Here is a 26,338-nt window from a genome sequence, read left to right on the forward strand (position 1 = left end):
TTTTTTTTGTCAGCTGTATAAATTAAATATATATCTTATACTAAATTAAAACTCCTGTAAAAGGGCAAAGATTGTATTTAAAAAACTCAGGTTACTGAAAAGTAGAAGAATTAAATATGAACACAAAAACTAAGTCTGATTATAGTAACTGTAAAACTTCAGAGTAAAAACAATGAACAAAACATAAAACAGTTATCTGAGCAGATGTTGATTTTTTAAGATTTCTTTGTAAAAGACACATGTTGTTCATTCTTTGACTTCAAGACGGCAGTTAATCAAGCTAACACTGGAGCAGACTTCATAAAGTTGACCTTGAAAGAACAGCAGTCACCCTACAAGTCCACACCAGCCATCTAGACCTGTTTATTATAGAGAAATAGGTTTTCACAGGAAATTGAGGGCATTTGAATTGGTATGGCTAGTCTGGCAGTAATCCAAGTGTGGTGGGAAGAGACTTTCTCTTCCTATCTGCATATATATAATGATATAAATATCTGTATAATGATGACTGAATATATAATTTAGAAATGAGATTGCAACTTATTTTGTTATATAAAGCTTTAGAGTATCAGGAAATTATTTAATTAAGAACCCAAGTTTATTAGAAGGAAGATTAAGAATTTCTCTTCATTTTTAAGATTTTCTACAATAAAATTATCTTCATATTCAATATTTTAATTTTAAATTTATATTTTGTTAATTAACCACCAATTTGAATTTAAATTTCTTACATCACCTGATGTAATATACTTTTCCATTATCCATCATCATTTGGTCAGATTCCATGTATCTTGAATGATTACTTTAATAGCTTAGGTTTATTCAGCGACAACTATATTGAACACTTATAAGTATATTGAATTGATGATACCATTATCACAAGCTGTGTTTATAATTTTCTTATTTTAATTTAATGTTATTGTTGTACATATGTAAAGTTTTGTATCAGTTTATTTATTATTAATATTATAATTTGTTTTTTTGTATAAATATTTATTTTTTCTACTTTCTATTTTTAGCTTGTTAATTTTTGTATCTTACATATTTTTACTATACGTATTCATTCTTATATTTATATTTGTAGTCAAAATATGAAGTTTCATGAACGCAATTTTTACAGGGAAATATATGTTGATATTGTAAATGACACTGTTTGAGAAAAATAGCTTAAAAACCAATTATAAGATAATCTGAATTGTAGTGAATTTAAATACTAAAAAAAACTTAGACCAACGTCAGGCTTTGATAGCGTTTTAAATTCTTTATGGTATTAATAAATGTAGATATTTAACTAAGGAAAGACCTTTGGAGAACTGAAGTTGTACAGTGAACTAGAATCAGTGTTTTAAACTCCTATGACAATGGACAAAAAATGGATGCGGCCATCTTTCTGTCATGTTGCTAAAGCAATGTCCTTGTTGACTGGAAAATTATTTTTGGAAAAGATTTTGAATGTCTATTCAAAGCTGCAGCAAGTAATGTATGACATCAAAAATATGATATTTGATGTGCCTAGAAGTGGGAAAACAAATTATGCTCTGTTTCAAAAAGGTATGTTAATATCAGTTTCTTCATTGCAGAAATTATTTTCTCAGTAGAAACAATTTGGATCACCTATTACTTGAATGAAGATGGGTTAAAAAACCTTTTCATTCAAATTCAGCATCTGTAGCATTTTTGTGATCATCCTAGTGTGATAGAATTTATTTTTTGATTGAGATGTCTTTCAAACAAGATTCCAAGTTCACCAAAAGAGGCAAATATATTTTTAAATAAAAGCAAAGTAAACTGAATTGAAGTTAGATGTGTGTACACAAACTGCCTAATTACTGCACTTAACTTTGAATAAAACATTATAGAAAAATTATAGAACATTAAATTAGATTGCATCCTCTGGTGAGAAGACTTGAGATCATTACTATAAATGATGGATCTTTAAAAGGGGGTATAAAAATAAGCAATAAGTTATATAGCAGGTTGAATTGCTTACAAAGGAAAGATTTTGCTGGATCTTTAGGATTAATATAAGCAAACTAAACAGAGTGGATAATAACTTTTATCATATTGAGCTTCAACTAACCTTTAGGAGAAATGGGAAGAAGTTTCAAGTACAATTTGAAATCAAGTTCCAAATAATGCACAGTCATACTTTGGATCAAGAATTACCATTTACTTTGTATCATGCATTATACCTCATTTGAGTGGTATTTGTTATGGTAAATTCTATAACATATATGAAGAATAAAATTGCATTTATAAGGCTAAAGCACTTAAATAGATAGCTTAGAGTAATCATAAACAGAAAAAAAAATGGGTTAAATCTTTAAATAACTAAATATTTACAGATTACATTTTATTTAGCTTTGGTTCATTTAACTTTTGATTTGTAAATATACTTTATTATTTAATATTATCCTTTATCCTATCCTTTTAGATAAATAAAAAGAAAATCACAATTGTAATTAAGATAACATTACATAAATAAACAACAATAGTAAAAAAAAAAGTAAGATAATTTTGTAAATTAATGGACAAATGAGATAGAATTTTTAATTTTAATTATGAATAAAAATGCTGAAGATTAGTAAATTTGAGGTCAGGCTGGGAATTTTTCATATGCTGCTAATTATTTCATATCATATTTCAATGTGCAAGTTGTGTACTTAAGTACTGATTTAATCTTCTGAAAGTAAGGAAAAAGGTTTTCTCTAATACTTAATTTTTATAATGTAACATACATTACCCTTCATAAGAATTTTACCCCTTTATGTTGTGAAACTTTGATATGTATGTAGTTTATAAAAAAAAGAAGTCATTTACTATTTATAAGTCGAAATTCTCAGAATTAGGCCACTCAGCTTCTAAAATTTATCAGGGTGATGTCATGACATTAAACCAGAATAATAAATTTTATCAAGTTCTTAGCGTGGCCCTTCAGTACAACAGTACTTTTTTGTTTGCTTATTCAATCGATCAGTTAATTAAAACATAACTTGATAGGTTTTCAAAACTTAACTTATCAGGATTAAATACATTTGTTATTGCTTTTTTCAGAGACAATGTCAACCTCACTTAACAGAAACAGTTAAGGAATCTGTTGAAGGTATATGTTCAAAAATTTACCATTTATCTCAAGATCATGCAAAAAAGATAAAAGAAAAACACCAGGACCTTCTTAAAGAAAATGGAATAACAGGTGATTAACTTTACTTTTCTGAATCTTTCTGTTTATAAAATTCCATAACAAATATAATTTTTCTTTAACCTATTACTGCATTTGTTAGTTATTAGTGATTACTTTATTTAAATTTAACATTGGTTTGGTTTTCTATGTATGTTTGAATCATAATATTATTTTATAAAACATATTTTTATTGTGGTTTAACTTCTGAAATTCATAGTGTATCTGCATTAGTAAACACAGGCATAGCTGTTTGAAATTTATGCTACTCCCTTTAATTTACTGGTTTATTCATTATTTTGATTTTTTATATTATTGTTAGTTTGCTTCTGATAATAAGTGCAGAAGTTTTTATTTTCAGATTGTCAAGATGGAATTTTCATTTATTGTACCACCTCTCTTTGTGTTTTAAGTTATTAAAATCTGTGTTATTTTTATTATATTATTATTTTTACGTAACTGGTTATAATACTATTAAATTCACAGTGCTATGATATGTATTTGTATAAAACAGTTGTCCCAGTATTAACACAGGATTTAAATTGTTGGTGCAGCATTTTTTCCCCATAGGTTTGGTAACATTCTACTAGTCCCATTTTGTAGTAAACATATTGCAGTTAATATAAAGTGATAAACAATGGAGAAGCAAGTGACAATCATTAAAATTCATTACAAGTATGGAGAATATTTTGCTGAGACTGTATGCAAATTATGTGGCATTTTCGGTAGAAGAAATGCCCCAAAGGAAACAACTGTAAGAAGACTAGTTGAATAACAGATTCGGCTGGAGACTACAAATATCAAATTGACCTGATACTGCTGTTTAGCCAAAAACACTGCCACTGAGCAATTGTGCGGCAAATTGTTCATAAACTTCAGTACATCATCAGTTATCGCAACTGAACATTTAAAAAGTCACAATGCAATGGTTCTTAACAAAGGAATTACATTTGTACCCGTTAAAGATTCAGATAACTCAGGAACTGAAGCCAGATAACCATTATTATTATTATTTGAAATACCAGGTCCTCTTCAGTTGGGTCAACAAGTGGATAGCAATTTTTCTTAAGAAAATAATTTTTTATTCCACTTTAGTGGATATATGAACAAATAAAACTGCAGCATTTGGGGCTATAGAAAATTCTCAGATCATCAAGGATGTCTATGCATACTCAAAAAGATAATAGTTTCATACTGGTGAAGTGATTCAGCTGTTCATTTTTTGAAAATGAGGCCAGAAATACAGTTTGTCATGGTTAACGTTCATCATGAGATGGACTTATTGTGGCCACATTTCAAAGGCACAATTTTATATTACATGTGGTTTCACCAGAATGGCACCATGTTGCATATGGCGCTGAAACAATTAACTTGTTGCAGGAGAAGTTTAATAGAATATTAATTTCACACAACAGCAAAGTGTATTGGCAACCAAGATTGTGTGACCTCACACCATGCAATTGTTTTCCTCTGGCGATTCAAAGTCCAAAGTTTATGCTTTGAAAATAAGTACAATTCCTTAATTGAAAGCAGAAATTTAAAGAGTAATTCATATGTTGAGCTGCATTTATGTAAAAAAGTTATCTAGAATTTTGTCAAAAGAATTTGACTGTCAGCTGCATTGTGGAGAAAATTTGTCAGATATTCTACTACACATTTAATGGAAATATCTACCTTTTCAAATAATGTAATAACTTTTCCAACCAATAAATAAATAAGTACATGAACTCATTTTATCATAAGCTTAGAACTAGTTATACTTTAAAAATTGAACAACTACATTTTTTAAAGAGCTTACAAATGCTAACCATAAAGGCCTAGAAATAATTAGAATAAGTTATGATGGTTACTAAAGGAATAAAGTTTATCGACCAAGAGTATAATGAATATGATTTTAACAGAATGATGGAATTTTGAGGAATTTATTATTCATTGTAAAGCAGATCCTCATTATGGTCTGATGAAAATCATTCATAATTATGGAGAAGGAACTCAATATAGCTGTAATTCATGATCGGTTGGTGTAGGATCACAAAGAGGAGTGTTGAGAACTTATTTATTTTGATGTGGAATTCATATCTTGAGATGTTATTTGTTCATCTCATTTGATGGTATTCCAAGAAATGTGGTTTTTTTTATTCCAGGAGATCATCAAAAACATACTAGCTTCTTTAAATCAAATGAGAAACAGTTGCAAGGTGCTGATGTAAAGTTCAGTTGATTTTATTAATTACAGGAAAAAATTAATTGCAAAAAATGCACTCTGAACACTCTCCAATGTGTATTAAATTTTTTAAAAATTTTTTTTGGTTTAACTTTTTTTTAAATTGCCTTTTTTGTATCGTACCTAGAATATGTAACTTGTAATTGTATTTTATATTTATCAGCAAGTTGTATCATAAATTATAGTTAAGATCAGTCTATGTACTACTAAAAAAATATAAATTAGTTTAATGTAAGTTCAATACATTTCGTTTCAGTTATTAATTTCAACTCTTAAATTATTTGCTAAGTGCCAAAATAATACAAAGTAATAATTAATTTTTAGTGTAAGATTTAATGAAAGGAATGGACTTAGTATTTCTTTTTGCAAATGGTTAACACAATTTATTATACACAATAAAATTTTGAACTACAATTACAGAATTATTGTAGTAATTAATTATTAATTCTCTGTTAAACAGAACCAGCAGCACCACTATGCAGCACATCTATGCGTAAGGTTTGGTGCTATCCAGTGCAGTTTGCTATGCCATGTCCTCGACTTCCTCAGATTGAATACTGTCAAGAAAGAGATCAGAGTCTGTTACGATATCATGGAGAAGCTGTTAATATCAATACAACTCACCTTCAAAAACTGGTAATTTTTTGTCTTAATTGATAATTTTTATGTATTGTACAACCTTGCCTGTTGACAACAGAATTCTGTCTGTACTGTAATATTTTCCAGGTCCATTGAATTTCACAAGTTTATTATTAATCTATTCCTGTAGTGGTACCTAGCTAAATAGGAGTCATAAAAAGAAATGTCCTGTGTTAACAGAAAATTGTTTATAGAGTGAATAGTTATTGATAATTTCATGAATATTATTATATTCAAGAAATAATTAATATTTAAAATTTATCATAAACATTAGAGACTTATTCATGTATTGTCTCTTTGTGACATAATAAAACACAAACGGAAAAATTACGAATTAAATTATAAACAAAAAAAATTATAATATCTGTATCAACTGATTAATTGGCTTTGCGTGCTTTTATTATTAAGGGTAATTCATACAATGTTACCTGCACTTTCTGAGCTCATCCTACCAGTAAAACTAATGAAAAAAGTTCATATAAATGTGGGTCCGGAAATGATTCGTTGTGAGTTACGGCTAAGAAAAGATTTTGCCCTGATTCTTGGGCAGATTGTGAACTAAAAACATACTGAAATTCAAGGACCTCAAATTAAGGGATAAACTTGATTAATGGTTTTTGACCTGACAACTTCAATAAAACAGGTTCCAGAACCATATCTCCAGTAGTTTTCATAATATTTGTAATAAAACAGAAAAGTTTGTTGTCTAAAAACATGTTTTTTTTTATATTTATAATGTGAAAACTTTGTTAAATAATAAATACATGAAATCTATTATCAAAACTTGGAGAGAATTTAGTTCTGAGAAAATTGATGTAAAATAGCCCAATAAAAAAGAAATACATCTTTGAGAAATTTGATTTTATTACTAACAGTTACCATATGAAAAACTTTCAAATGGTATCCACTAAAGAAAATGAAGTTAACATACAGCTGATACAATGTTAAAAAAATAAAAATATAATCAATACATTTAATAAAGTTTACAGTAAATTTTCACAAATCTGTCCTTTTACTTCAATACATATTTGGCTGCACACTTTCGGATTACTAACATTGCTCTTTGCAGTTCTACACCATGTTCCTTATTTTGTGCAGCAGCATCTGTAATAGAAGCAACTAACTTGAAAAAGAAAAGTTTATACACTTTTTTACACGTATAAACTTTTCGCAACTCCACATGCAAAATTCTAATGGTGTTAGATCAGGCGATCTTGGTGACCATTCCTGGTTACCAGGAATGGTCACTTATGATCAGGTGATAATAAATCACCTGATCATAAATGAACACCCGACCCACAACACGATACAATGCACAATACAAACATGCACAATAGCACCACCACAACACGAATTACTGTAGCACCTGAATCATACATCACATTTTTTTTTGTCTAACATATCATGATAGAACAAACACACAGAAGCATTAGATTACATAATAGAACCAACATAAAAAAAAGACACATTGCAATCTGGCATGATTGCACCACCACTACATTGTTTGCACTTAAATATAACACATGAAGAAGAAGAAACACAAAAAACTAGTATAACTAGCTACCAGACACGTTAGAACCACCGCAACACAAATTGCAGTGGCACCCAAAAAATACAACCATTTTTTAAATATACATAATCAGATGACAACACACTTAATATGATCCCATCAATTTATATATGAGAGCCCCTAAGTTCCACAACCAATTATATGCAAGGAGACAGACGAACAGTGATCAGAGAACCTCTACTCACTCTCGTCCGCCTCCCTACCACGAACAATGGCCTCCACCATGGCAGCTATGGCATTCCACGCAGCCTCCAACTTGAGCATCTTGGTGACCACACTTTCAGCCACCAACTCCTCAAACTCCTCGACTATTAGGTGCCATACATCATACCAGTGCCCACATCAAAACACCAATGTTCCAAGGAGTTAACGACTTGCACAATACCTTCATAGGGGGAAGCTCTTTTCCCAATTCTGTGTAGGTAAGCGCCAAAGCAAACGTGGCCTCTCAGAATCTGAGTGAGCTCATACAACAGGTTTCTGGACTTCCTACCTACCCAGGCCTTGATTTCCAGGATAAAGAATCTTGTCCATCCACCTGTCTGCAACACCTGCCACCTCTCTTGCCACTGCTTGATAAGCCAATCGCACACGACACTTGGCAAAGCACCCAGTGTTGCCAGCTTATGAAATCATAATTTCATAAATTTTCAATTTGATAGTGAGTTCAAGAAAGATACATAAACTTTATTGTCTAAATAACATTAGTACTGTTTTTTTTTTTTTTAATCTTATTTTTGTCTTTAATACAACACTATTTTTTGTATAAAGCAAACATGCTTTATATGTGTAATCCCCTCATTTTCATACGGTAAGTGTTAATAATAAAATCAAATTCACTGAATTTGTATTTGTTTTTTATTGGGCTATTTTACATCAATTTTCTTAGAATTAAGTTCTCTACAAGTTTTGATAATAAATGTTATGCATTTATTACTCGTTTAACAAAGTTTTTGTAATACAAACATAAAAAAACTTTGTTTTTAGACAAGAAATTTTTCTTTCTACATCCAGTATTATGAAAACTATTAAAGATATGGTTCTGAAACATTTTATTCAATTTATCAAGTCAAAAACCATAAGAAATCATTAATTTTACTCCTTAATTTGGATTCCTAGAATTTCAGTAAGGTGTTATTTCACAATTTCCCCAGGAATCAGAGCAAAATCTTTCGCTAGCCATAATTTGCTAACAGAGTGTTTACAAAATGTTTATATGAACTTTTATTATTATTTTTACTAGTAAAATGAGCTCATAAAGCACTAGTAACACTACGTGAATCACTCTGTATATTTGAATTTGTAATTAAACATCATAGATATACAAGCATCATATATATATTTTATTTTTTATTTTTTCATTGTTTAATACATGTTATTCGTAGATGGAGAAGTTTTGCTGAGTTGGTAGACCAGTAAGTTAATGAGTTTTGTATATTATAAAGAATTGTGTATATTTAAAGACTTGATTTGTTTTATTAATTTCTGAATTTATATAACATAAATTTTGAAAACTAATAAATTTTCACGAATTTATAATTTATAATGATCAAAAACTCTTTTAATTGACCATTGTGTAATCATAATTGAAAATTGTAAAAAGCATCATATTTCTCTGACACTTAAGTTTTAGAATAAATACTTTATTACACTTTTTTCTATATATTTATGTACTACCAACTTTAAGTTACTTTCATTCATTTACTAAATTGTTTCTTTTTCTTTTACAGGAGCAGCTGTATAGGTTTAGTTGCTTTGATGACAAAAAGTTTGAGTTGTTTTTACCAAGAGTTTGGTGTTTGTTAAAACGTTATAATGCATTTCTTGGTGGTGCACAAGGTACACAAGGTGCATTACCTGTCACAGTACTTGAATGCATGCATCGATATTTTGGTGTAACGTTTGAATGTTTTGCTTCTCCTCTAAATTGTTATTTTAAACAGTATTGTTCTGCCTTTGCGGACACAGATTCATATTTTGGTTCTAGAGGGTAAGAACGATTGATTTTGTAAATATTTTTATATGTAAGATTTTTATTAACACAAATAAAAAAAAATAAAACAAAGCATTTATCAAAGCAATGTTAATTTTCTCGTACTTAAATAGATTCAAATTTATTAATGGAAAATTGTATTCATTGTGAGATTTTTGATAGAAAAATAAATCTTTTCATGTTTTTTTAGATGCAGAAGCACAAGTTAGGTTTAGGTTCAAACACATTTATTACAAGTTATTCTTCCCACTTCTCTAGTTTAATTACTACAGATCATAAAGTTTTTTTTTTTAAAAATCATTTAAAATGTAAAAATTTTATATAAAAACCAAAATTTCATTACCTATTAAATTTTTGACTCTGTTGCATTCCACCATGCCAAGTACATTGAAGTGCCAGTGATATTCAGCCACACAAGCAACACCTTCATTCTGTTTATTGAGGAACAGACTGTATAAAGAGCATCATTACTATCAGAGAAAAAAACATTTGGTTACTGCTACGTCTATCTTAAATGTTTTTTATGCATCACATTTAGAAGATAATGTTAAGATAGTGACATAGTGTAGAGGTAGTGTAAAGCAATATATTAACATACCTCTTTTTATGTAAAACTATTATATCAGTCTCCTCTCAGTTGGGAGCTAGTTTGACATCAAATGTTGCTAAAATTTTTATTAAAATAATTACTTGTTACACAAGCGTTATGTTTTATCTTAATAGAAATTAAACGTTTTTACATTCAAAAACAATTTTAAAGATTAGTTTTCCAAATTTGTAATCGTTCATTAATAAAGTTTTTCTAAAAACAGTTGAGATATATAGAACATTTTTTACTGTGTATTTAATGAAGTCATATTTAGAAGTGAAGCTCACAGCTTTCATACTTAGTGTATTTATCTGTATATGGCTGTGTCCGTGTGTTTTTACACTCATAAATATTCAACAGGAGAAATATAATTTTAGTTAGAATTATTTTTATCTCCATTTTATTTTAATACATACTTACCAGCAGGAGCAAAAGGGTTAAACAGTATTTTTTATAAGTTTTTCTCTTATCATAGATTTTTTTCAGTATCCAAAATCCTCTTTTCTCTATTTTTAATTATAATTTATGGCCATTATTTTGCTTAATGTATGACCACAAAATGTAATCTGCCATAGTATAGAGCAGCCCTCCTCCCACTATCATAGGACTCATTATCATTTTCCAGCTTCTAGGTAAGTTATAAACAACATATTATATAACCTGACTGTTCTGCAACACATAAAAAACATCTCAGGGAGTAGTATCCTAGAAATGCCTATGGCTAAAGCCACATACATTTAACAAATAAAATCCCATTGTTCATCAAAGTTAAACAATGTTGGGTTTGACTGCATGCTATTGGCATATTTTATGGCTAATGATCATAGCAGTTTATGATTCTAGGATTTCATTATGGTTTCCTGAATATTTGCACAAAGTGAAATATTAATTATATGTGAAATTAGAAAATGTTTAAGATAGATACTTATAAAATATATTCATTTTGTAAAGCAAGTTATAATTAATTAATAAAGCCACAATGTGTAGGTTCAAGAAAATTAATCTGAACATGATACAAAAAACTGAATAAAAAATATAACATACAAATTAAACTATATGCAGAACAGAATTTATTATTTAACAATTTCTAGTATTACCAATTTATTATTCTTTTTAATGTGGTTATTTTGTATCTTTTAATGCACAATTTTGTACTTAATAGGTGAACTAGAGGTACTGATTCAGGACACAAAAATGAGCAAAAAAATATCATATTGATGTAGTTCTTATTTTGCTTTGTTTTCCTTCTGGATGTCATTTTGTGATGTTCAACAAAAAAAAGTTTTTCTCAGGTATGAGTAAATCTACTTTAATTAAATCTGGAAAATTTAAGACTAGTGTATTGTTCTACAAAAATTAAAAAAAAATGAAAACATCACTTTCAAAATGGCAGCCTAATTTTTTAATCTTCAATGTCATTGTAATATTTGTTTGATCATTTTTTTACTTTAATAAAATTTATTAAACATTTTAAACAAAATGGTCTCTCATTTGTAAAATCTGTTGACAAACAATGGAGTTATTGCAGATAATTAATCCAGTACTATGCTTGTGCACTTTAATGCAAGTTGATAATTTTTATTAATTTACTGTTACTAATAATTTTTATTACATTTAGTGGAGGAAATAAAAACAGGCAAAAAATTATCAGCCTGCATTACGGTGCGCAAGCTTTACTGCCAGATTAAGTGTCTACAATAACTTGATTGTATGTCAATGGATTTTTTACAAATGAATGTCATTTTGTTGAAAATAAAATGCTTAATAAATTTTGATAATTACAAAGATATTGAAGATTAGAATATTAAGATAGCTGCCATTTTGACATTTTTGAATGTGACGTTTTCAAAACTTTTTATTTTGTAGAATAAGACACTAGTCGTAGATTTGCCAAATTTAATTAAAGTAGTACCTGTTCCTGAGAAATAATTTTTTTGTTGAAAATCACAAAATGGTGTTCAAAAGGAAAACAAAGCAAAATTAGACTTATGGCGATATGAACGTTTTTGGTCCCCTGAATAAGTACCTGAAGTTTGAGGAATACATCCCAGAACATCCTGTTCACAAATTAAACTTATAAAAATGTTACATTCATTTTTTTTAAACAATTACCGGCGTACAAAGGTACTCTCGGATATTTCGAACATTATCATATCATTTCCAACTGATACAATTTTTTTCAGCTTATAGTCTGTCTTTTTTATTATAACTGTTTTACAGTTGTAAGATTTAATCGATTAGGAAAATGCCAGTCTTAGAATAATTAATAAATTAAAATAACTTTGTTAGTATTTTGAGAATTTCTTAAATATTTTTAAATATCTGTGACAGACAATCAGTCCCATCTTTAATCTGGTTTTAAACCATGAAAATCTCAAGTACTTCATTTTAAATTACAGATTGTGATTCCCTCATTGTTTCATTGTTAGAACATTATCATTAATAATTTTTTTAAATTTTAAAAATAAGTGATTTAAAATATTGCAGTATAATACAATTCAATAGTACTAATTGCTTGCTTATTTTTATATCTTATAATACTCAAATATCTTATGAAAAATTGTTAATTTAGCACCTATGTCAAAAAGACATACTCTTGTATAGCTTCAATGCTTAATATTTCAGCAATTACTTTTCTTCTTTATTCATAAATTTTCAGTTATCTTAGACAGCAAACAGAAACAGAGCAGAATGATATGATAAAATATCAACAAATTATTATCAGCATCAATTTCATCTCAGATAACTTCATTTAAAAAGACAAACAATAATAGATTTCTTTTATATGTAATGTTTTAGTTACAATTTATCTAATCTTTCATTTGTCAGATCTGTAAAGATGTAACATAGTAATTGATAATCAGGCAGTAAGAATTGAATTAGTTACTTTATGATAGATCTTATTTAGGTTGATATTAGCATTAGTAAACAATTAGTTATAATTTATCTTGATCAGTCTTAAAATAAAGGCATCTTTTCAGCAAATTTTTTGATTAAGTGCCTTGATAAATCTGTTTTACAAAACATCTTATGTACATACATTACACAGGTTATCAGATCATTAAAATTTTATTTAAAACATTACTATATTAAGTTTTTATTTTTGTATGTAAAAGAGAATAGTTTATTATTTAATAAAATTAATGTTGCAATCACATACATAAGTGACACTCTGTATATACTATAGTGTTAAGTATTGCAGTCAACATTCAACATTCTTAGACCATAATCAGTACCAGACATGATACAGTCGCTATTCATCTTTCTGTTGGATATAAGCACAGCAATGCAGTGGCTTCTTGTCTTTGAATACATTGTTTTAATTCATGTATATTGGTTCATTTAAAACTTTTTTTTATCATATATTAGAATCTTAATAATAATGTTTCTTACTTAGATAATAAGAATAAGATTTTTGATAAGGTAAAGCAGTTATAACATTTGTTCTATCCTGTTTTCATGTGTTTTCATATTTGAGTTAAAATTGTGATATAATCTTTAATTCTCCGTGTAACATATTTACTAATCATAATATGAGTCGTAATCAGTGGCGGTTCGTGTATAGGAACTGTGGAACTGCAGCACCCCCTATTTCCACTTGATATTATCTATAGCATTTAATATAATGAGTCCTTTCTTCTTTAATTCCTTCTTTATACTTGTACAATATAAATCCTTAAGCTTAATGTCAGTAGCTATCCCGCAGTTTATGAAAAGGTACAAAAATCTTTGTATGGAACTGCACAGTTCCAGCAGCATTGTGTTTGGCTGTTGTATGCATGCATATGTAGGAAGCAGCACACAAGGCTACAAGGGATAGAGAGCACTGTCACTCCTGCAGTGCTGACCCTCGTGCTGGTGGAAGATAGCTTTTTTTTACTCCACATTTGTATGGAACGTTCCTTGTTCATTCTCTTTTCTAGTTTAGTTGGTGGAAGGAATATGAAAGCGGTTTAGTTGTTTTTTCCATAGTAATCAGAAGCTGGCAGAACACAAGGGCTCTTTGAATGCTAAATCTGTCCAGAAGCATGCTGGAAGGGCGATAGAGAAGGTAATTAAAACCATGTACTATATTCTTGAATGTGATAGTATAGAATTAGATTAATATCCTACTTCCAGCATTCTATTTTTTCGGTTCTTTTATTTTACAGAAAACTTTAACTAAGGCCTTCAAAAGCCCCAGAAAAAAATTTTGTGGCGCAGTACCCACATTAATTTTAGAAACGAGCCGCCACTGGTCGTAATATATATTTATTTATCGTTAGTGACGCTACATGAACAATAGAGATGCCATTACACATCCATAAATCTACAATATATATCTGATACAATGTAAAACAAGCTTCCAAAAATATTTTCATCTATTATAACTTTAATGTAAAATAACATCAAAATGTTTTGCTAATTGCATTTGTAGAAGAGAGCAGATTGTAAAAAGATTTTTCCATGAATTTTTTACTTTTTTTAATTATATCTATAACTCTTCATGGATTATTTGTATTTTATATCTGATATTCTCATAAAGCAGTCAGTTTTATATATTGTATGAGTAAAATCCAGTAGTCAGCAAATTTTATTATTAATGACATAAGACCCCTTATCAGATTTTTATCCTGAAAAGACCCCTAATCAGGTTTTTAATCCAAACATTTGGCTGATGCCAAATATTAATCATAACTTAATATTCATGTTTAAGTTTACTTTTTATGTTTTCTAAAAAAATATTGTGTCTTATGTAAATTTAACTTTTCTTATAGACCAATTCTGGATTTAAAAGCTACAAGCGGTTCATTTGAAGCCAATCCACCATTCTGTGAAGAACTCATGGATGCCATGGTTATACATTTTGAGCGATTGTTAGCTGATACAATAGATCCTTTGAGTTTTATTGTTGTTATGCCAGAATGGAGAGATCCTGCACCCAATGCGCTACTTAAACTAGAGTCAAGTCATTTTAAAAGAAAACAAGTAGTTGTGCCTGCCTTTGAGCATGAATATAGACATGGATTTCAGCATATTGTATCAAAGTAAGTACTACTGTTTACAAATTATTTTTGATTGGAACAAATTCATTAAACATTTTTAATTACTCTCATTTATCCACATAAATATTGAAAAAGGGATTAAAGATAAATCAAAGTACATAGGAAAATATATTGAAATTATTCAAAAGTAAATGTTTAATAATAAGTTTATAATTAATCTAATTTGATTATAAATATATATATATTTGTAAATAATGTAAACATTAAGAAGCTTATAAAGAGCAACTCATTAAACTTATAGATGTAGTAGATTTTTGTCTGCTACTGCATGGAATTTCAAAAAGTGTATCATGTTGAATTTGAAATATGAATATAATGTTCTAAAATATACCAGGTGTGTAAATATGAAACTGGAATTTTTGTATAGAAAATACACATTTATTGTATGAAAATGATAAAAAATATTTTATTCAAAATATTCTCGATCACTAGCTATACATTTTTCCCATCTATCTGACAATTTATGAATGCCATGCCAAAAAAACTGTTGTTCTTTTGAGGCAAACCAATCATCGAGCCATTTTTGTACAGTTTTATAAGAAGTGAAGCGGTGCTTAGCAAGTGCGTGTCTCATCGATGCAAATAAATAGTAGTCAGAGCCAAGTCTGGTGAGTAAGACGCATGTGAAAGTATTTCCCAACTGAACGCCTCAATCATTTCCTTGACCGGTTTTGCTGTGTGTGATGGTGTATTATCATGAATCAAAATCACTTTGTGGTGCCTTTATATTCTGGCCGTTTTTCATGCAGTGATTGATTCAGATCAATCATTTGTTGTCAGTAGTGTTCAGTATTAATGGTTTCGCCAGGTTTTAGCAGCTCATAATAGATCACACCCTTCTGATTGCATCAAACACAGAGCAGTTTTCTTTCCATAGCGATTTGGTCTTGAAGTTGATGTCAATGGTTTGCCTGGAGTTACCCATGCATGATCTTTTCGCTTAGTATTCTTGAAATATATCCTCTTTTCATCACCTGTCACAATTCAATGGAGAAATGACTTTCTGTTGTACCTGACGAGCAGCATTTCACAAGTGGTTTTTCAGTTTTCTTGCTGTCTTTCATTCAGTTCATGTGGAACCCATTTTCCCATCTTCCGGATCTTTCCCATGGCTTTCAAACTTATGAAGATGGCTTCTCATGTTACATTTAATTGATCTGCAAGTTGTTGTTGCGTTTGAGCATCATCATTATCCAACAATGCTTGCAATTCGCTATCTTCAAACTTTTTCGGTGGTCTTCCACGTTCTTCATTTCTCACATCAAAATCGCCACTTTTGAATTTTTTAAACCACTCAAAGCATTTTGATTTACCAAGAGCATGCTCACCGTAAGCTTCAACTAGCATTCAATGTAATTCTGCAGCAGTTTTCTTTAAATGGTAACAGAAAAATCATTGCTGTCTGCAAATCTTAGTTTATAGGTACAAAACTCAACGTGTTCAACGTTAATTAAAATTATGCTGTTGTGTGAAACTTGTATTGTTGTGAGTTGAAAATCTTTGTCACCTGTCAAAGAAAGAAAATGGCTCCAATGATACAGTTTGATGGTAACTTCATTAACAGCTAGGATCATCTATGGGCAAATTCCAGTTTCAAATTTACACACCTGGTATATGTATGTATGTATGTTTATATTAAAAACACATCCCCTAATAGTTTTTAAATGATAAAATTTAAAGGGTAAGCTTGCAAATTTAGTAGAATAACATAGTAGTAGTAGTTACCAATTTTACTACCTTAACAAAATGTTTACACTTAACATTTTGTTATATTTTATTGACTGATCCCCAGTCCATTATTTTAGAATAATGATCATGTACCGACCACATCTGACCTTTCAGCATGCATTTACTTTGTTTAGAGTATCTAAAAATTCAAGTATTCAATGCACCAGTACCCCGTGTGATTCAGGAATTTGATGAAATAATTGATTCAGTTGGAAGTTATCCAAATTACTGTGAAGATGCTGCAACAGTGATGGTGAATAGTGCAATACTTACAAAGTACCAATAGCAAAATAGTGGTCATCTGAAGGATGTTATTTTTCAGAAATAGGAAGTGGACACAATTTAAATACTTCTATGTATAAAATTTGTTAATATATTTAAAATTAAGTGTAAAAAATTGAAATAAATCAAATAATTTACTTAATTACAGTTTTAGATTTGCCTGATTTAAAATCCTCTTTATTAACTACATAGTTATAATATGAATAAAAAGTGGGTGATTCTAAAAAAATATTATTTAAAAACATGTTTTTTGTACGTACAACTAATTTTACATACTAATAAAAAAATATGAATTCAATCTTGTTAGTTTTTTATTTACAATAAGAGATTCAGATTTTGAATAATGAATATTCAAAGATACAGATATAATTTTTGGGAATTCCTTCGCTCTGCCCCATTTAATCTTTCTTTACCCTTAATTTTATTGTCTCTTAATTTCTTTTCTTTTTTTTTACACAAATTAGCTTATCTTTTAGTTCAGTTATAGGTATCTCTTTATAAGTTGTTTTCATGCTTTTTTCTTTGGTTTAGTTTCCTCATGATGTTTTTGAAGTAAAATCTTCTTATTTCTGTTTGTTCTATTTAATAAGAAATTTTCTTACAGTTTCTCTCTGGGATTCTAGCTTTTTTTTAACTGAAAACCTTCTATCTTTTTCAAAGGTTTGTATCTTAGCAAATACTCCAATAAGAATGATTTTACTTTTATTTATTTATTTATTGATTTTTTTGTTAGTTCTTTCATAATGAGCAAATCAATACAATACAGTATATCTAATCATATGACACTTTACAGTATTGCTATGTACCTTGCCATAAAATTTACATTCACATTCATTTACACTATAAGCTTCATCTATGACAATAATCGGATATATATTGGTAATTTTTTTTATTCACTTCATTATTTGTTCTACATGATTTTCTGCGGCTACCTTTAGTTATTTACCTTTATTTTTTATCATCTTGATCATGTATTATGGTTTAATGCTATTCTCTTGCTTCTCTCTGTTCTGTAGTAATCTTTTAAGCTCAACATATGTACTATATAAGAATCCTCAGCTATCCATGTTATACATATTCCAATCCTTGTCTTTTTTATACTTTTTGCCTTTCCAAGGGCTTCTGTAAAAACACCAATCTTTATTTTAAAAAGATTTATTTAGTAATTTACATACTATTCTGGATTATAGTCCTCAGAATACTTATGGCCTGTTAATGCATTATTTCCAACATTTTTTCACTGTTTCTGAGCTTTCTGGAATAATGTTCATGTAACAGAGCATAGGTCCGACTGCAGATTTTCTTTAATTCATTGATTTTCTTAAAACGACAGTTTTTCAAAGTTTTCCAGTTTTGGTAAAGAAATGTCAACAAAAGCGAAGTTTTTTAGAGAATAAGAGGGTTGAGGGACAAAAATTATTGCTTAGTTACCCAAACACACAGTGCTAAGAAATAGGGCATGAGTAGGTGAATTGTTACCTAATCTCTGATTGCTTCTTTCCCACTGGTTGTCAAACTTTCCATTATTGTTCAGTAAAATTCTGTTTTGTTAGTAGATCTACCAGGACAAAATCCTGATGAATAACAATTATGAACACTATCAACTTTTGGTGTTAGTCCAGTGCCCTTTTTTAATGGAAGTATTTTCCCACCTCCACAGTGATTGTGCATTGGATTCCATGTCATAACATTCACCATTGTCTCTTGTCCTGTTATGATTTTTTCTGTCATAATTTCACCGATCCAAAAGACTCAACAACCAGCAATTGTATTTTTGTTTCTTTGTCAAAAACCATGACAAATAATAATGCAATACTTATTCAGTTTTTTTGTTGTTTAAAGTTTATCAAATTTCCATTTCTCTTAAACTCTCACAGACATTGGCTAACAATATTATTTGATAATAGTATCCATTTTTTAGCATGATCATTGTCAGTCAGTCAGTGTTCATGACTACAGATTTCATCGTTCTTAGTTTTTATTCTGTCTAGTCTGAAACAATTAAACTCCTTTCTATGGTTCCTACAGTACTCCTATAAATTTTTACAATATTTAAAACGTTTCAGTGGAAGTGTAACATTTATTAAAAAAAGGTACTCATTACTTGTACTCATACTTGAAAAAGTGCTCATATTGTACATGTTCAAATTAAAAAAAAAATTTGTGTAATATGATTGTTGCTAATAGTAACAACTACAACTACGTGCAAATTTAAATATTTCATCATACTTTTACTTTATGGCCAAGAAATGACTAAAAAAAATGTGTATGAGTTGGTTAACCATCTCTTCTATTCGTGGAATGTTTATATTATTAAATTTATTACAGATCACCCATATTTTAGTGTAAAAATTATAATCTCATAACTAAGGCATAAATTTTAGTAGGAACTACTTTAGATAAATATCCATTTACTAAAAATGGACTCTAATGTACTAATATGGGAATTAGTTTATATAAGAAATTACCAACATTTTAAAAGTTAAGAAAAAAGGTAAGTTTATATGTGAATTGAAAAAAAATATTATTAAACAATTGTCTTTAAACCTTGATGAGATGTGATTTATATTAATATTGTAACAAGATCAAGGTAACAGATTTCTTCCAGTTGAGAAGAAAGAAAGAGACAATAATAATGAAGAATCCAGAAGGAAGTAAAAGGAATTCTTTTTTTTTAGAGTAACAGGTCTGTTTAACAATCTTTTCTTTGTAATGCAGACAATGGGGCCTCCAAAAGCTCTTATTCGACCAGAAGGTTACCAGACGAAAAGGATGTATAGAAAAATGTAAGGGCACAGACAGTGAAAATTATTACGCTTCAACTATTAGAGACCAGTTAGGTACTGATTCTGCAGGCCAGGGGATATAAATACTGTCAGGGACCAGCAGAAACAGAATAGTTTGGCAAGGCCATGTTTGGCATAGTCATGATAACAAGCGATAGCAGTCAGTAATTCGGTGAGGACATGTAATTGGCACAGTTGTGATAAAAAACAATAACAGTGAGTAGTTTCACAAGTCCAAGTTTGACGTGATTGCCATGACAGCAGTGTCAGTAATCATGTGGTAACTACAAATTAAAACTATGTTTAGAGTATACCAGCATGGACAGTGGGTGAATGCAAGAAGTTTTCTGGTGAGTTATGGGTAAATAGTAGTGATAGTAACAGTATTACGATTATATCCATTCATTCATAAAGTATAGAGTAGTTCTTTTATAAAGAGCAAAAGTAACACCTGTAAACACTAAATTATATGAACTTTAGACTTTTCTAATGTTATCTTATTGTTAATGCAATATTAGTTTCTAGCGGTCATTATAACATTTTTAGTAAATTGGATGATATTTTGGTATTTATTAATTTAAGTTTCATTAAACCTTTCTTTTTAACTTGAATCGCTATTTTGTATTTGTTTTATACAAATGTATTGTCATTTTTATTATTTATTTTGTTTGTCTTTAGAGTAATAAACTGTATTTGTAAGAATTTTTTATGTTCATTAGTCTGTCAGCATCGTGGTCAAACCGCGACGAACACATGACAGACACATGATATTGTAAAATTATCTGTTTGGTGTTTAGTGTTGTATGTAGGTTTTAATTGTATTTAATTATTTGAATTAAGACACATCTTAATGCAATGATTGCTGTAACAAGGTAAATTATTGTGAGAAATAAATTGTAAAACAGTGGTTTCCTGAATTTAGTAAAAATGTAATGAAAGCGAAATTAAAATAAAAAAAATACTGCTGGGAGTTCAGTGATGACCGTAAAAATATCCATGGTAATATCTACAGCTGTTACTTCTCACTTTCTAGTGACAAGCTTGCAATTGCATCATTAAAAATATCTAAAAAAGCAAACACTATGTAATACTTAATAAAGTAACTTTTTTTCTTAAATATCATGTCATAGTCACTGATACCGTATAATAGTTATAAAATATGGTTTGAAATAAAACAGTTTTGTGGTATTTGTACCACAAAATCATTACTTGACAATATTACTGTCTGGTCCTATGAAAGTTGCTTTTACCTTGAAGAATTTTTATAAGTATCAAAATACTTAGGGTAGAAGTAGGTCCAACATCATAAATAAGTCCTTATATTAATGAATTAAAAAATTCTTTGCACCAGTTTTTTAAGATAGGTATGACAACAAAAGATTTATTCAAAAGCCAAAAAAATAAGAAGTATAATAAGGCAGTAAGGTATGAGAAAAATCAAACTGGAAATTGTATAATTATCACTGGAAAAATTAGAAACGTTTCAAGATGTTCCTGCACATAGAACAGTGAAATGGAATAAGTTTTAAAGTAAAAAAAATAGTATGAGGTAACCAGGTAGAAGACAATCAAAAATGTGATAGTTTCAAACATTGTATATATGTATATACAAGGGTAAATCAAATATAAATGGGATTTTTGTTCCTGAGTGTACGGTTGGTAGGACTGGACCTGCGCTTCTAGTATGCTTGGGGTGGGGTCATTAGGAGTGGGGAGAGCTGGCCATTCCACACTCTCAACCAATTCATCAGTAACGCTCACAATGTCGAGCAACAGGTGCACCCCTTCACTGCACAATGCATAATTTTAAAATTTCTTGCTCGTGAAGGAGTTCAAGCAACAGAAATTTTCCAGAGATTAACTGCACAGTTTGGGGACCAAACATTGTCAAGGACTCGTGTGTTTGCCTGGCATAAAGAGTTCAAGGAAGGAAGAGAAAGAGTTGAAAATCAGGAACACGATTGCCATCCTAAGACCAGCATTACAGACAAAAACATTTGTATGGTTCGAAACATTCTTGAGACGGAACGACAGGTGAGAGTATCTGAAATTGCAGAACAGGTCGGAATAAGTTATGGGAGCTGTCAAGCTATCATTGCAAATGACCTACAGTTCCGCAAAGTGTGTGCCAGATGGGTCCCTCGCCTTTTGATTGCAGTTCATAAGTTGAGATGTTTGGAGGTTGTCAGAGGCTTACAGCAAGTTTTGCAAAAGAAGGTGATGCATTTTTGAGTCAGATCGTCACCTGCAACGAAACATGAGTCCACCACTACACTCCCCAGTCGAAACAAGCCAGTACAGAATGGCAGAGGAAAGGGGAGGCAGCTCCAGTGAAAGCCAAGACTAGATTGTCAACTGGCAAAGTTTTTCAACTGTTTTTTTCGACCAACAATGCACTTTGTTCATCGATTTTTTGCATGAGCGATGCACAATCAGTGCTACTTACTACTGCGAGCTGTTGAACTTGGTGAGGGCTGCATATTGCCACAGAAAACAAGACCCACGAATTCAAGAGGCCATCCTCCTCCGTGACAATGCCAGGCCCTGTACTGCAGCTCTAAAGGTCTCAAAACTAGAAGAAATCCACTGACTCAACTTGATCATCCTCCCTAAAGGGAGGATGATCAATGATAGCCCAGACCTATTGCCCTGCGATTTTCATTTGTTTGGTCCACTTAAAATTTGAAGATGACAAGGGCGTGGAAGGATTCGTACGCAGTTGGCTCTTGACACAACCAGCTTCATTCTACGGTGTTGCAATAGAAGGCCTTCCTTCTTGCTGGGAAAGATGTATTTCTAAAGCAGGCAACTATGTAGAAAAATAAATTATATTTGCCTTTTATTTTCCAATAAATAGATTTTTTTAATATAAAATTCCATTTACATTTGATTTACCCTCAAACACCCTCATTGTAAGTGTGCTTTGAAAACTCAACTCATTTATATCATATCACTTACCACTTACCTATTAAATAATTTTTTATGTTTATTCTTCTTCATTCGGAGACAAAATGTAAACTAGTCATTATCAGAATAATTTTTTTTTCTTTTAATAATTGTAAACTAAAATATTAACTTTTTACAACTCTTATCAAAAAACTTATACAGAATTTTTAATGTATGTTCAGGGCTGATTTAAATGTCAGATCGTCTCATGGAACTTTAGTGGTTTGGTTACAAAATAATGCTGGTTACCAACGATGGGGTCCAACAGATGATAGAGTTGAAGCTTTATTGGAAGCGTTTAGGCCTGGACGAGAACGTGAACGTGATCGTCAAGAATTGTTATCACCTCAACGCACAACAGAAAATTCAGATAAACCGATCTCTTAGCTTCATTAATAAGTATAACAACCGACTGATAATTTATAATAACAATTTCATTTGCACCGTCGTGCGGATTAAATTTTTATTTTCATCAGTCATTTGACTGGTTTAGTGCACTTCATACCTTTTTATTATCCAGTAAACTAACATCAGCATACCACCACAACTTAATAATTAGATAACGGATTAGATAATTCATTTAAATGATTTTAAACTTTATTATTTTACTATGATAAACTTTTAAGTTATTAAGTTTATAGGTATTAAGTTTAATTTGTAAGTTTGTAGGTGATAAAACTACTATTTTCTTATAGCATGATGATTTGAAAATCTTAATTATATTGCTGAATATCATTTTGCTTTAAAAAGTTGCTAAACATAAATGTTTATTTCTAAACATTTGCTGAAAATAGAAATTACCTTTTTTAAATAAAGAAAGGTATGATTAGTTTTTAGACAGTAGTTTTATAGTTTTTAATGGATTTTTTTATACGGTGTTAATATTTTATTAGCAGTTAATGATGAAATATTAGCTGCACTATTTAAAAATCAGTTGTTGTTTGACTGCAATAGACCCATACAATACCAACATAGCCCCATAATTAGTGCTGTTATAATTTAGACAGATACTGGACCTTTTTATTCGCTGTCCCCTCCTTTCCCTATGGATCAAGAGAAGTTGAGAAGAATCAGGTGAGAAATATACTTTCAAACTGGTATTTAACTATCTCAGCATCAAGGAATGGTAGATGGAAATAGATTTCCTGCAAGAATAGTAGCAAGGCTCTGGGCCTCTGCTTTAATTGTGATGTCCTCTAGTAACCAGTTTATCTATTTATTTTTATTTTTTTAAACATTTAATTTGGTGAGTTATTTATTGTTCGGTAGTTAAATATTTATTGTTGTTTCAGTTCTATCAGTTTTGGAATTAGGGTGTAGCTGCAGATGAAGATTGTGATTTTAAGGGAACATTTTTGTTTTGATTTTTGACAAAATTCTATTCTGTTCATATCTCATTTGAATACAGCAATAGCAATAATGTAGTCAAAAACACATATTTTTTTTGTGTTTTATTTTAATTGAATTTTCTAATCCATTAGTGATAATATATCTTTAAGATGAAGTGCAATTTATTTTTGTCATTTGACTAGTCCAAAAAAAAAAATAAACAATAATTATTTATTAATAGCAAATATAGACCATATTTTTGTTAATTTTCCTGATAACATTTATTTTGTATATAAATGTATAGTGAACATAAACATTTGTAAATAAGCTTTGTTTATTTTAGAAAAATATAGGATTTTAATATTATAAGATATATATATGTTTTTATACATAACTATTTAGTATGTTTAAGTTTTATTAAATTTATATCTTATTCATTCAACATAAAATACAGCTTTCATTCAAATGATTATGATTTAAAATCTGTAATTATTTAATGGAAAAGCTGTAAATATTGTTTATTAAGATCACTATATATATATATATATATATATATATTATCTTCAGATTGTCCTCTTTAATACATTGATTTATTATTCAAAATTAGTGTTATTTTGTTGAAAATGTTCATTTATGAGATTTATGTATATGCAATATCCTTTAGATTTGTTTTATTTCATAGTTATCTAGATTATTTAGGTACAATAATTATAGTACTGATGTTTTCTATTCGGCATTACTAAATCACCATTCTTAAGTAACTCTTGTATCTATGATAATTCTGTGATGATCTCAGCATTATATAAAAAAGAAGAAACTACTTAATTATAAATCTATTTTTTAGTTTTTTCTTTTAGATACATATAAATTGGAATATTTTTCTAGCAATATACCTGTAGAGGAAAATATTTTATTATTCAATAATTCCCGGCCGTGTTTATATTTCAGTTAGAAAGCCATTTTGTTGATAAGGATCTTATATTATCCACATAAGTCTGGTTGAAAAGATAAAATATTGCTGAATGAAATCATTTTTCCTTATGTATTAGTATTTATAAGTAATTTTACTCTGAGATTGTCATAGTTTTTGAATAAAAATATTCCAATAATTAACTTTGTCAGTTTGTCGATTTGCCAAGAACATGAGGTATAGTGTATACAGAGGGACTCCATATCTCTAAAATTCCATTACAGAGAACTAAATCTTCCTTTTAGATTTTTTGAAAGTTTTTTTAAAAAAGTTAGTATGTTACTGGGCGATTACTTTATCCAGCTATCAGAAACGTCAGGTTTCCTCCCAGGAAATTGGGGTGATCCCTTCCTCTTCTTATCATTTATCCCTTCTTCCTTTGACAGGTGGGAATTGGATCAAACACTGGTCTGGCTACATCTGCGGTACCACATTAACACCTTCTGGCTGCCAGCAAGGTGTAGTTGCTTCTTTATTGGGATCCAGTGGAATGTAAATGTTCATGTGAGATTGTCCAGGGATTTTGTTTTCTACCTGCCATTGTATAAAAAGGTTGAAATAGTGGTTGAGGTGTTTCTCAGATAAAGGCAGACCTCTTATTACTTCTAAAATCTCATTTAATTAGAAACATTCAGTGCTTCATCACCATGCAAATAAAGTTTCAGTTCTTGTTTTTTTCTCATCTGTCATTAGTCATTAGTTCAAAAAATGCTTCATCTGTTTTTAAAATATACTACATACACTGTACACAATTTTCCTATAAATGCCTTATTCTTTCCAGAATTCTTATATTTGTTTTAGAATTTATTTTAATTTTATAATTAAATATTTCATATTAATTCATTAGCTTTGTAGTTAATCTGGTGAGATTTGAATACTCTTAAGTCTGTTGTATCTACTCAATTTTTTTATCAAATTTTCTTTCATTCAATGATCTACTACAATTACTAATAAGGTTTTTCTTGTGGTGATTCCTTTAATTTTATAAGTTCATTATGACATTTAGCCCTCATCACAAACTTAATTTTTGTATTTTTGTAATATTTAATTTATTGT

The 26,338-nt window shown here is 29.5% G+C and overlaps 1 protein-coding gene across 1 annotated transcript in view; it reads left to right on the forward strand.

Annotated features, from left to right (window-relative positions):
• Pcif1 (Phosphorylated CTD-interacting factor 1) overlaps positions 1-17,370 on the forward strand; it is a 45,093-nt gene extending 27,723 nt beyond the window's left edge. Inside the window, exons 8-12 of the mRNA XM_075357923.1 lie at positions 3,055-3,196; positions 5,866-6,041; positions 9,345-9,604; positions 14,954-15,223; positions 17,104-17,370. Coding sequence (XP_075214038.1) covers positions 3,055-3,196; positions 5,866-6,041; positions 9,345-9,604; positions 14,954-15,223; positions 17,104-17,161 — 906 coding nt within the window. The 3' untranslated portion in view covers positions 17,162-17,370. The remainder of the gene's footprint in view (positions 1-3,054; positions 3,197-5,865; positions 6,042-9,344; positions 9,605-14,953; positions 15,224-17,103) is intronic.
• The last annotated feature ends 8,968 nt before the right edge of the window (positions 17,371-26,338 follow it).

This window comes from Lycorma delicatula, chromosome 2 (assembly GCF_047948215.1).
Source record: "Lycorma delicatula isolate Av1 chromosome 2, ASM4794821v1, whole genome shotgun sequence".
NCBI classification, from domain to species: domain Eukaryota; kingdom Metazoa; phylum Arthropoda; class Insecta; order Hemiptera; family Fulgoridae; genus Lycorma; species Lycorma delicatula.